Source organism: Stigmatopora nigra, chromosome 4 (assembly GCF_051989575.1).
Source record: "Stigmatopora nigra isolate UIUO_SnigA chromosome 4, RoL_Snig_1.1, whole genome shotgun sequence".
Taxonomy (NCBI): Eukaryota; Metazoa; Chordata; class Actinopteri; order Syngnathiformes; family Syngnathidae; genus Stigmatopora; species Stigmatopora nigra.
The window spans coordinates 12941139-12953668 of NC_135511.1; the positions used below are offsets into that span (position 1 = coordinate 12941139).

Below are 12530 nucleotides of genomic sequence, written 5' to 3' on the forward strand. Positions count from 1 at the left end.
AACATTTATTTGGGAACCAAATTGTTTCCAAACGATTCACACTTAGTAAAAGCTCCAAAAACACAATGTACCACCACAAACAAACAATATTGAATTTATAGTTGCACAGTAGGCCCAAGTGTTCACCTCTAACATTGCTAAAATCCAAAGTAAATATACACTTGTGGTCTTTAGATGACAAAAAACACTAATTGAACCCAATTAATTAAGATCCAATGCAATGTGTTGTACTACTTAAACATGTCATTTATGCAGGTTACCAATATATTATAATCTATTAGACGTTTGATTTGATTCGTTGATTAGGATGTAAGAATAGAAATTGCAATTTACATCAGGTGGCCCAGACATATGTATCATAAACAATCTGAATGGTTTGTTGACAGATGCAGTTCGATATTTGCCACAACACGCAATGTTACGTTATAGCACAAATAGTGACGTCATACTTGAAGCATCGTTCCATATCGCGGGGGGGTATTCTAACGCGACCCCTCTGTTTCAAGGGTCGACACTCGAATACGAAAGAGGGATGCGTGGAGAATCACTGAGGCTCGGCTTTAGACTAATGTTTCCAATTTCAAAATTAACAGTTTAAGTAACTGTCACGTACGCAATTCAATAGGGCTGTATGACTATTGTTAATGTGGAGAGACCAGCTATACAATGAAGTCATCCTCTTCCCGGAAGTGCAAAAACAATAATAGAAAGTACAGTAAGTAATGCATCACAAGCGATAATATCGATTTCTCTAAATCTGCTATGCTATTAATGCTATACCATTAATTGTTGTCACTTGTTAATATATCGTTGTTATTTTTTTATTTACCACGTGAATGAGCTTTCTAGTTCTAATGTTTTGCTGTTTTATTTTAAAATTTGTAATGTATGTTTTTCCTGCACGCGTAGGCGAGTTTTGAGGTCTAGCATTCAATTCAACCCCCAAATCCCCTCCCCTTCCCCACCCCCACCCCCAAGACCCATATTCTCTTCGCTGTGCATTCTGGGAACTCATACAGAAGTTTCAAGATGGCGGCGAGCAGGAGGCTGGCCAAGGTAAATCATCCGATTTCGTTGTAGTCCCTGCACCTGAATTACGTTTCGATGCCCGGGTGGTTGAGCCATACGTGAATATTCGACCCGGCCGGACCATAGTCTGCCTTGTATTTGAAGACATCTGCTCTAAGAAGCCCATTTTTATTAACGAGGTCACTACCTTGTCGATCTGATATTTGAAAGCGAAGCAACCGGCAAATAAGGCCAGTAACTATGTCCAGGGAAAATAGATCAACTAAGAATAGTCTTGCTTGGCGACGTGAAAAGATTTGACCGTGGTCGGATTTGCGTGCACAATCGAGGCGTCGGTGTTCGATGACGCTCGCGTGATACGGTGAATTTCCAAGGCACAATGCGTCGCCTAGGCTAATCAGCTAACTTGCTATCCTCGGATCCGAGCTGCTGGTTAAGCTAGCTTGTCGGCGAACGTTGACGTAAATGAGTGTGGTTATGTTATCAGGATTAGGTTCTAGTCCCAACTTGTAACTTCTGTTGATGTAATTTTAATTATTGATGTGTATAATTTGAGGGTTGCAGTTTCGAGTTAGCACTTGGATCTGTGTCTTCCTGTTTCGTTTTTTTGTCTCATCATACGATTCCTGTCACGGTTATTGTTTAATAACCTGCGTTCGTTACTCTAACTCTTATCGATATAATGTTTGTATTTTCTCTCCTTAAAATACATTGATTAAATGCACTCTATTCAATAGTGAATGTTTTTGCATAAATTCAATAGTTCTAGTTGTAATGTTAAAAAAAAGCGTGTTTTGTATAGCTGAACAACTACTGTCACCTGACATTGCAATTAAATTTATTATGAATTTAGCATACAACAATGCTAAATTTTATACAAATAATTTGACGCACGTTTCCCCACGTCTGGACCATCAAAAATGCAAAAAAAGTCTCTTTAGTAAAAGCAGATGTTACTGCACTGCGGTAAATTTGATAGATTTGTTGACAAACTTAGAGGTGAAAAGTTGACATTCTGGAAAAGGTGCCTATTAAACCTATCGTTCACTGGTGTGTGTGAAGACCTTTCAAAAGGGCACACCCCATGATAGTCCAGATCATGTGTTCATTTGTCAATCATTGATCCAAAGTGAGTGTCCCCAAAACATTTTATGCCAGTGAACATTGGATGGAATTTTTTATTTCAGCATGTTTGATAATAGTTCCTTGAAATCATTTATAACGTTTCTTTCCCGACTATAATGAACTTTATTTCTTTATGCTCAAAATATATACATTTAGTGTATAGTACAAGTGAAAAATAACTATTAATGGTCGCATTCCAGTGATGAAAGTGCAAATTCATTTTAATATCACTGCCATAGGTTTATAGAAAAACACTTTGGCTCCTCAATACTCACTGCAAATGAAAGCATCAAGATGCGATCGCATGCATTAATATCTGCTATTACATTGTAATATGTTTCACAATCTCACCCCTCTGCACTATTGATTTAATAAATGATTTAATCATACCCAATTTTGGGGGAGGTACAGCATGATCATGCAGGCTGGCGACTACTTGGCTCGAAGCCCTATTTCACAGGCAGAGGCATTGCAGTAACTGCTAAGGCTGACCAGTTGCTTCAACTCCAGCAAGGGTGACCAAACTATTATTTGTACTCGCACCAGAGTGATCTATTTGAATCGGCCCACACAAGGCGACCACCATTTCACCTTGGATGTAGAACCTTCCACTCCACACATTATTTACTTGCACGGCCAAATAGCCAGCCAATAGTGGCTTTGTTATTCTGTTTACTGCAAAATATTTAGCTACCCATTTACACGTGCACATCAGCTCATAAATACTGCTGTCACATCACCATGGTAACCCTTTTTGCGTTCCTTTGCTAACTTTGGGGAGAGCAGTCAAAATGAGCTTTGAGGTGAACTGAGAATGATCAAAAGTGTTTTAAAAACAAAAGTGACTCCATCACCATGCTTTCTGGGAGTATTAAATACATGCACTCACACAACAAGTGTGACCGGATAACATTTTTACTCACACCCTTGAAAATTTTGAATACAATAGTTCCTTGTTCATTTCCCATTGGTGGAATTCACTGGTTACTACAACACATACCAAAATAAACGAATTTAAATAACAGTATATAAACCATAGGAAACAATAGAATACAGTATTTAAAGTAATAGACAGAATACCTACGTTTGGGAACTATACAGTGCAATTGTTTTCAGAAGAAGCACAGAGTGTTATAAATACATTTATCTTAGCATCGCCCAGTAATGCTGGTGTCCACACGTGACTAATTTACGGGCATTTTCAAGCCTTGTGAGCAGGTGAATTGTAGACAATTGTAGCCCAATGGATTTTGCTTAAATGTCTTTTTCTTCTTTACCCTTAACCCCCACCCTCCCACAGGAACTTGATGAGATTCGCAGATCCGGAATGAAAAATTTCAGAAACATTCAAGTTGAGGAATCAAACCTATTGTCATGGCAAGGGCTCATTGTACCTGTAAGTAACTCCTATTCAACTGCACTGACACTTTTTCGACTTTCTATTCTATTGCTATTATGTTCTCTGTTTCTTCCTAGGACAACCCTCCCTATGACAAAGGCGCATTCAGGATCGAGATCATTTTTCCCACCGAGTACCCTTTCAAGCCCCCCAAGATCACGTTCAAAACAAAGATCTATCATCCCAATATTGATGAGAAGGGCCAAGTGTGTTTGCCGGTTATCAGTGCAGAGAACTGGAAGCCAGCCACCAAAACTGACCAAGGTGGGTGTATTATTCTGGCCACTATTAAACAATTCATTTCTACTAGCTCAAACAATTTTGACACTTCTATAGAGAAGAGAAATCAAAATATGATCTACATACAACAATTTGTAAAGTTTGTATGTAATGTTACGAGCTTGGTAGAGGATTTAATAAGTGGTTTTAAACATGTAATTACAAATACAGTACAATCCACAAAATGCCACCTGAATGGAAGCGCTTCGACCTGTTTTTCCATATGTGGAAATCAGTTGCAGAGACCTATTGTTATGCTAACATAGTCACTACCACCAATCTACTCAATGCTAAGAATTCCCACAAGAGTAAAGAAAGAGCAAAAAAAAAATCTATTCCAGTTTGACATAAAAAAAATCCTAGGATGGAGATGGCAACAGTGTTCTAACTATTAAAAAAATTTACAGCTCACAACTGCCTTCAACCACACGCATATGAAATTCAACATAAACTTGCAGATCAGGTTATCTGACATCACCTTAACCTGGCAGACCAGATTGATTGTATCTTATACCCACTGCAAATATAATTTGGAAATTTGCAATTAATTAACATAATCTGTACTCCAAGGATCGATGGTAAACAAAAATGTACCAAATTTCATTCTGATAATCATCCATAAATAAATAAGGGACTAAAGTAGGTAAAACCTTAAATGGCATAATTTAATAGTTAGACATTCCAAAGATAACAGGAAATCCTTTTGTTTGACACGGGTATTATGTACATCTAATTGCGTTGTGTACTCGCAACAAATTGCCTGTTATAATATCCTCGAGCAAAAGAGTGGAACTCCTTGTTCTTGATACAATATTTTATTTTGAAATGTATGACCACATGTTTTCTATTGCAGTAATTCAGTCTCTCATTGCACTGGTGAATGACCCTCAGCCAGAACATCCCTTGAGGGCAGACCTAGCAGAAGAATACTCAAAGGACCGTAAAAAATTCTTGAAGAACGCCGAAGAGTTTACAAAGAAACATGGCGAAAAGCGGCCAATGGACTGATCACTTGCTGTGCGTTTAGCCCTCTCTTTCTCCCCCTTACCTCGTATCTGCCCAACCAAATCTTTCTTCCCACCTGCCCTTTCTAAATCGCCATCTTTTACCCTCCTTTACCATTCACGTTCCCCTCCGTTTTGCGCCCCACACTGCTCCCTCCATCTTGCACCCCGGGAGCGGCCCAGCTGAAGCAGGCAGTGGCAGCCTCAGCCTCCCTTCCCATCTGCTCTGTGGATCAGACCGCTTCCTATCCCTCCTCCCAGCCATAGATTTCCATACCTTCACTAACTTTCTACTCTTAAATAAGTCAAAATGAAAAAGAAAAAAATAGGCTAAGACATGGAGAGTTGAATAGGAATACTCAAGAGTAATGTGTTTTACTGTTTGCTTTTCTTCAAATATAAAAGATTGTTAAATAGATCTCACATAGATTTTTTTTTCTCCAGAGATTTAAAAAGGGTGGATGACTCATTCTATTAGCCACATTAGCAGTAACACATGAAGGGAAAGAGAAAATCGTAGAAGTATCATTTGTTTTGGCAGACCGCAGTTCCCTAACTGACTTCCACTGCTTCTAGACTTGCACTGTATTCTGTGGAATAATCCTACATTTTCCCTTGCCCAGATTGTAACCCTCTGAGCAGAGGCAAACTATTGCTGTCCCTCATGTGAATTGAATTCTTATAGAAGTTCTGTATTTGTCACCAAAAAAAAAAAAAAAAAACAACCTCCCAATTATTCTCAGCAAGTTCCTTTTAGAGAACACGTTACACGTATTTTTATGGGTTTGATTAGTTGTACAAAAACACTTGTTCCCTGTGTGAAGGTTTTTTTGTTCCCTTACAAATGCCTTGTAATGTTCTTTTAATTACCAAAATAATTTGGATTGGCACTTTGATATATAAAATTGTCAAAGTAGGAAATTTGTACTGTCCATGTCTTTTCCCACTAAAAGCCATTGCAGTGTCACCATCTTCATTTAAGACATGCTGGCAACCACTTTCTGGCAGTAGATCAACTGCCAGCTTCCAGTGCTGAAACTGACTTAAATGGTCTACAAGGGGCGAGTTCTCCGAACCAGGAGGCTGAGTCGCTCGCCCGGTGCGCAGTTGAGCTCAGACAGCACCGTGAAGCGAGCTGGGAGAAGGGCTAGCGGTTAAGGGGTATGTCAGTTGCACAGAAAGGTGACTGAGTGGCCAAAAAGCAATGCATAACAGCTGTTTGATCCAGTCTCAGTTCTTGTTTCGTAATAAAGATGGCTAACCATTTTGCCTCACTGTTTGTATACTAGTTAAGCTACACGAGCCCAAATAATGGACAGTGAGCAGTAGACTTATTCTGGTGTTGTACAATAGTCAACAACCAATTTAAGTCCATGCACTCAAGTATTAATTTGTGTATTTCAAACACTTCAGTACAAATTTCAAAATTATGCTTCAATTTTTTTAATCGGCTTTAATGTTTCTAAAAAATGTATATAAATTGGTCAAATTAGGACTGATGAAATTAACAAACTTAATTGATATAAAATACCAACGTTGTTTCAGTTTTAGAATTATAAAATTAGGACCACTGAGTAAATTGTGGGCAATATTCTCAGAATTTTGGCCACCTTTTTTGTACGTTTCCATACTCTTGCAGGCAGGGGTTGAAAACCATAGGATGTTAGAAGCGTTACAGAAAACCGTCAATCCAGGGTGTCCCTTGCCTGGTGTCTAAAGTTGGCTGGGCTTGGCTCCAGCACCCCAAGCGAATAAATGTTACAGAAAATAAGGTTTTGAAACCTCTTCATCTCTATGATACATGAACTATAGAGGCTTTTAAGAAGCAAGTAGAATTTGGGAGTAACATCACTTCATGGGCAATGATATGGATTTAAAACGGTAGTAATGTAAATTTAAGGAGAAAAGTTGGCACACAAAAATCACAGTGACAGAATTAGAACACTTTACTTTAAAAATAAATACAACGAAGGCAAATAAAAGACGTCACTCATTTCAAAATCGCGCTGGTTAATGGTTTGCTTTATTAAAGTTGAATTAGAAAAATCTGAGCTCCACAGTAGTAATTGTCACGACAGTAATTTAGTCATGTCACCTTTAATTGCCGTCGCCATTGAATGGCGTCATCAATGTGCACTCGCCCCATTTCTCAAACATACACTACTTCTCTACATGGGCCACTTTTGCTCTCCATGTCACTTTAACCGATCTGATGGAAGGCGCGAGCATGACATGATTTAAAAGTGAGTTTAGGAAATAAGATTGTTGAAGTGGAATTGCTGTCCAGCTGTCGCCAAAACGCTAACCTGGAAGTAATCACAGAAGGGATGAACGAGAACAAGATGGCGTTGTTTGAGGAGCATCCGGTAGGCGAAAACAAAAATGTTAATACTACTGACTCCATTATGTTAACATTCCATTTGCTTCTAACATCTAGTTAATTTCCTGGAGATGATTATTCGATTATAATTGTAGAAACCGTTCGAGAAGAAAGTTTAGATTTCACACAAAATATGAAAACATACTGTTGTACCTCACTGCTTGCAGTCTATGATTAGCAAGCGGTCTATTGGCTCATTAACATACAGTTTCACATTCTACTGGTTTATTGTACTGAAAGTGAACATTTTGACGTTATTAGCTTGGCCATGGGGGTAAATTATGCCCGAAAAAAAAGGCATCCAGTGGCACAAAGCGACTCGGTGAAACACCTGGGGGCGCCGTCTTTTGTAAACAAAACCTATCTATATACCATCTAGCTGTCTCCGTGTGTGGTTGTAGTAGTGCATACCTCAATTTTATAATTATTTAGGCATCGGAATCGTTCACTAAACACGTTACAGTGCTCTAGAATTGTTCTTGTCACCAAACTGACGTCTCTTTTTAAATGAACAAAAAATGAGACCAATGATCTACTTTTTTACTTATGTACAAACTTTGCATATTCCTGTAATTTCAGGGCCGTATGAACACATAAATCTCTGCGGGAGTCATTGCTGAAACAGACCTTAACTGCCGACTGCTGAAGCAAGCTTTTAAAAAAATACCATGAGTCTTCAGCACCCGGAGCCCCCAATCCCACCCGTTCACCCGGATGTGGAGATGAAATCACTGCCCTTCTATGATGTGCTTGATATCCTCATGAAGCCCTCTAGTTTAGGTCTGTACTCATTTTTTCCATTTTATTATTAACTTTTGAATCATGTCTACTAATCTTGGTGACACAATAAACACATTTTAATTTTACATTGGTCATGTTTTCAGGCGTAAGTACTACACAAAGATACCATCAAGAAAAGTATTTTGTCTTTGCCTTGACGCCACAGCAAGTTCGGGAAGTATGCATATCCAGGTGAGTCTTTGTCAAGAATTCTTTTCAGAAACACATTTCTAATCCAAGTCTCATACTTAACTTTGTTTCTTTACAGGGATTTTCTTCCAGGTGGCAGAAGAGATTATATGGTACAAATTCAATTAAGGTGGGGCTCTTTGGATTCTCAAGTGAGGAATGATATTGCAAAAAAAGTGCACACAAATATTACATATAGCCTATTTGGGGGTCTGAAAACCAAATTGGGGTCCTAAAATCAACCTGAACCATGAAATAGGGACATTAAGATACAGTACAAGGTTCCAATGTACCGTGTACCTGTACTGTGTTAATATATAGACCATTATCCTCCTTTTGTTACAATCAACTCTTTGTTTGACTTTAAAGACAATAATAATTTATCTTGTCCTCTTTTGTCAGGTTTTGCTTGTCAGAGACAAGTTGTCAACAAGAAGACAATTACCCAAACAGTCTTTGTATAAAGGTCAATGGAAAACTTTTTCCTTTACCAGTAAGTATTTGTGTAGCTCTGAAATATTGTAGGTCATAGTATAACGTAATAACATAATGTTTGACTAATTCAGCATGGACCTACATTTGTATTAGGGTTTTGCACCACCCCCCAAAAATGGTGTCGAGCAAAAGAGACCAGGAAAACCTCTCAACATTACTTCATTGGTCCGACTAAGCTCTGCAGTACCCAATCAGATTTCAGCAACTTGGGCACCTGAAATTGGGAAGGTGATGTACTTACTCAATTCATCTTTCTTCTTCTTATTGTCAACTGTACCTTATGTTGGGACACACCTTCTGATGTTTGCAGACCTACTCTGTATCTGTGTACCTGGTGAGGCAGCTAACATCCCCACTGCTCCTTCAGAGGCTGAGGATGAAGGGGATCAGAAACCCAGACCACTCCAGAGCGCAAAGTAATGGCACTGCTAAATTAGATCTGTTCATTCATTCATGTATTTATCCTCTCATATCAAAAAGCATGCTACATGTATATATAGTTTTTTCTAAACCCAGTATATTGTTCTAGTTGACCAGGCTATATCAATGTGAAGATTGGTTCATTATGATTTGCATGGTGTTTAAAAGATACATTTTGTTCTCTTTCTCTGTCTTATGCCATCTCAAGTTAAAGAGAAGCTGACTGCAGACCCAGAGAGTGAAGTTGCTACAACAAGTCTCCGAGTCTCCCTCCTGTGTCCGGTAAATATGTCTTTGTATTATAATTATGTCATTTTTAAGGAGCCAAAATAACGCCAAACTAATCATTTAACAAAGCGCTAGATGATGAACACTTGAGGCCACTAGGTGTCACTAATGCTTAAAATATTGGATCTACAGTACTTCAATCCAGAGAGTATATTATATATAACCATGGACTCATTAAATCAGTCTTCATTTTGATTGGGTTTCTTCAATAATTATCTACAGGAAAAAAAAAAACAATTTCAGAAAAACATAGTGAACATTAGAGTCGTTTTTAAAATAGTGTTTTTGCAATTAAAGTTGAACTAACAAGTTTTCATTTTTCCACCAGTTGGGTAAGATGCGACTTACGGTTCCTTGCCGAGCAGTGACTTGCTGTCACCTTCAATGCTTCGATGCTGCCCTCTACTTGCAAATGAATGAAAAGAAACCTTCCTGGGTTTGTCCTGTCTGTGACAAAAAGGCTGCATATGAAAGCCTCATCATTGATGGGTTGGTTCCGTTATTTATGTATTTTTATCGATACAAATTTGGACATAAACCGAACTATGCATTGTGGGACACTAATATAAAGTCAAAATGACCGTAAAAATGTGTATACAAATCAGTATGGGTATTACCACTGCACTCTAATGAATGGTAAATGTTATTGAAAATGGATACAGGGCTAAATATTGGTCATTAAAATATGCCAATACTCATGATTTAGATTATTCTTGGAGATCTTGAATGACTGTTCGGACGTGGATGAAATCAAGTTCCAGGAGGATGGTACCTGGTGTCCAATGAGACCGAAGAAAGAGTCTGTCACGGTCTCATCTCGGTTGATCACAAAAATTGAGTGTGAGTATGTCCTGGAAAAACATTCTTTCAATTGGAGTTGTGAAGATGTACATTAGTAAGAAATATTTTTCCCTACGTCTTGATGTTTTCAGCTGTGGCTCCTTTGCGACAACCTTTGGTGATTCCACAAGCTACTGAGCCCCTCCCCGCAAAGAAGGTTGATATCATCGATTTGACTGTGGAAAGCTCATCCTCCGATGACGAGGAGGACAGCCCAGACCCCCCTCTTAAGAAACGCTGTGTTTACATTTCCAAAACTGAAGACATGCATACAAAGGGGTAAGAATGCACAAATTCTACCTTCATAATCATTGAATAAATGATTCTTAATATTTGATTCAACAAACAAAAAAATCAATCGTAGACAATTTTCCTCACTGGTGTCGGAACCAAAGCTAAATTTCGGACTCTTTCTTCTCAGGGTATTGTCTTATCAGCCTTCCAGTCTACGCATGCCAACTGTCCAGGCCTTGGACACGTCCTATCTGACCTCTTCACTGGGCGATTTTGGAGTCCCATTTCATCCATCCACCTTGGCTAGCATCCCCACAGACATGCAGAGTAAGTCTATCAACACCCAGCTGTTATTATTAAAAATGCCTTTAAACTGAATATTCTCATGATTTGTCTCTTTTTAGGCCTGGACTTGTTCTCTTTAATTCAAGCGGACTCTCAGGTATGTAAATATATTGTGGCCTTTCACTGCCAGAATCAGAATTCAATTTAATCAGTATATTTAAGAGAAAAAAACTTTTTATTAAACTTTATATTATACTGCAGACACGTGTTCACAGAAAAATAGTCCCTTTATTGCCGACTAAGCACTTTTCGATGCACACAATAACACTACCCACCCAAAATGAAATATCATCATATTTGTATATTAACAATTCAGGCAGTATTTGGAAGTGTAATCACAATTTCTTCTATTGCTTTCTTGGAAAGACCTTTTATTTTGAAATGGTTTCTTTTTTTTCCAGCATTACAGGCCTCCTCCCATGTTTCTGGAAAACCTGGCAAATTCCATGCAGAGTGTCACTTCTGCTAGCACTAGCGCAGCCCTAATTTCCGGCGGCCGCTACGGAACAAACTCCCACACAGTTGTATCTGTCCACGACAGTCGAGGCATCCAAGGCGGAGAAAGAAGTGCTGGGGTAGGAACTGACAACACTATATCGGATATAATTTCTTTAGACTGAGCCACCTTCTCCTGGACTTTTGATTCCACGTCTATTTTCTAAGTCCTTTTTTTTTATATTCTAAACTGTATGAAAAAAAACTTCAACTTTATTGGTCCTGTAAATCTTTTTTCTATTTGTTTCTCTGCCTTAACAAAATATGTTAATCCAATTTTCTGCCATGAGGTTAATTATTGATGAACATCAACTGAGAACATGCAAATTTTTTACCACTGTGATTTATTGTTTTTTTGAAAAAGTCATTTTAGACAGGACTTATTTCTTTACCAAAAAATAAATGAAAATGTTGGTAGTTTTGCCTGACTTTGAATTGAAAATAATTGAAGTGGCTCCTAAAAGCTTTAATTGAAGATCTTTTTAAATCCTTTTGGACTTGCTCAAAGGAAATGGGTTCTAACTGAAAATGATATTTAAGGACATCTGGGGTTTAAAGGTCTGCCCTTGGCCGGTCACCAATTTAGTTTCTTCTTTGAACAGGGTCCAATTCAGTGATACCTAAACTACATAGACGGACACTATTAATAATTATGAAACAATTACCATGACATTCCAGTAAAAGCATTCAATCCCAGACATTTATTCCAATTTCTTTACAACTGACTGAAAGAGTGAAAACCCGTATTAGCAAATGCAATCACAAATAAACATTGCTTAATTGACTGCGAATCCTGTTGCAATTAGAAGTGGCAAAGATTATTGCGCTAGACCTATTTGTCACTAATTGTCTTATCATTGGAACCAATACTTACTTATACTTCTGAATAAACAAAAACAAATTAGCAACAGTCATCCAATAATGGGTTATCTTGTCAAGGGCCAAAAGAAATCCATGCCTCTATAACACAGTGTTAATTTTATGCACCACTGACAAGCTCAGTGCTAATCAATATCACTACAATAAAATACGACCACACATCAATCCGCTGTGTAGGTGGAGGAATTAACTATTAGCAGGGAGTAAGAAAAATGTCAACGGTAGTTTTGAAAGAAATGTACTACAGTTGCCAGATCCACAATGACGCGTGCTCACAGCTTGTTCCTGACGCAGCAGGAAGTTAAGTGTGGCTGCTTCTTGCTTTCTTTTTACACTTCTTAAATTTAAA

At 38.2% G+C, this 12530-nt stretch overlaps 2 protein-coding genes across 2 annotated transcripts; both read left to right on the forward strand.

The window, feature by feature from the left end:
• The first annotated feature begins 502 nt into the window (after positions 1–502).
• Positions 503–6100, forward strand: LOC144196066 (ubiquitin-conjugating enzyme E2 L3). Its single transcript, XM_077716058.1, has 5 exons — positions 503–715; positions 910–1056; positions 3455–3550; positions 3631–3817; positions 4686–6100. Exons 2-5 carry the CDS (start codon positions 1030–1032, stop codon positions 4838–4840), a joined length of 465 nt encoding a protein of 154 aa, XP_077572184.1. The 5' UTR covers positions 503–715; positions 910–1029; the 3' UTR covers positions 4841–6100.
• An 859-nt stretch (positions 6101–6959) lies between these two features.
• LOC144196042 (E3 SUMO-protein ligase PIAS2-like) lies at positions 6960–11719 on the forward strand. Its single transcript, XM_077716018.1, has 14 exons — positions 6960–7202; positions 7796–7996; positions 8101–8188; positions 8265–8315; positions 8588–8678; positions 8774–8908; positions 8991–9096; positions 9309–9382; positions 9717–9877; positions 10095–10228; positions 10321–10507; positions 10650–10789; positions 10867–10904; positions 11209–11719. Exons 2-14 carry the CDS (start codon positions 7885–7887, stop codon positions 11425–11427), a joined length of 1536 nt encoding a protein of 511 aa, XP_077572144.1. The 5' UTR covers positions 6960–7202; positions 7796–7884; the 3' UTR covers positions 11428–11719.
• The last annotated feature ends 811 nt before the right edge of the window (positions 11720–12530 follow it).

What these genes read in the sequence shown, in the direction of transcription:
- LOC144196042 (XM_077716018.1), top strand. Translation starts at nt 7,885, where the DNA reads ATGAGTCTTCAGCACCCGGAGCCCCCAATCCCACCCGTTCACCCGGAT. An exon ending in GAAAACTTTTTCCTTTACCA is followed by an intron (nt 8,679 to 8,773) that starts GTAAGTATTTGT and finishes CATTTGTATTAG; the next exon opens with GGTTTTGCACCACCCCCCAA. An exon ending in GAGTCTCCCTCCTGTGTCCG is followed by an intron (nt 9,383 to 9,716) that starts GTAAATATGTCT and finishes TTTTTCCACCAG; the next exon opens with TTGGGTAAGATGCGACTTAC.
- LOC144196066 (XM_077716058.1), top strand. Translation starts at nt 1,030, where the DNA reads ATGGCGGCGAGCAGGAGGCTGGCCAAG. An exon ending in CGAGCAGGAGGCTGGCCAAG is followed by an intron (nt 1,057 to 3,454) that starts GTAAATCATCCG and finishes ACCCTCCCACAG; the next exon opens with GAACTTGATGAGATTCGCAG. An exon ending in AGCCACCAAAACTGACCAAG is followed by an intron (nt 3,818 to 4,685) that starts GTGGGTGTATTA and finishes TTTCTATTGCAG; the next exon opens with TAATTCAGTCTCTCATTGCA.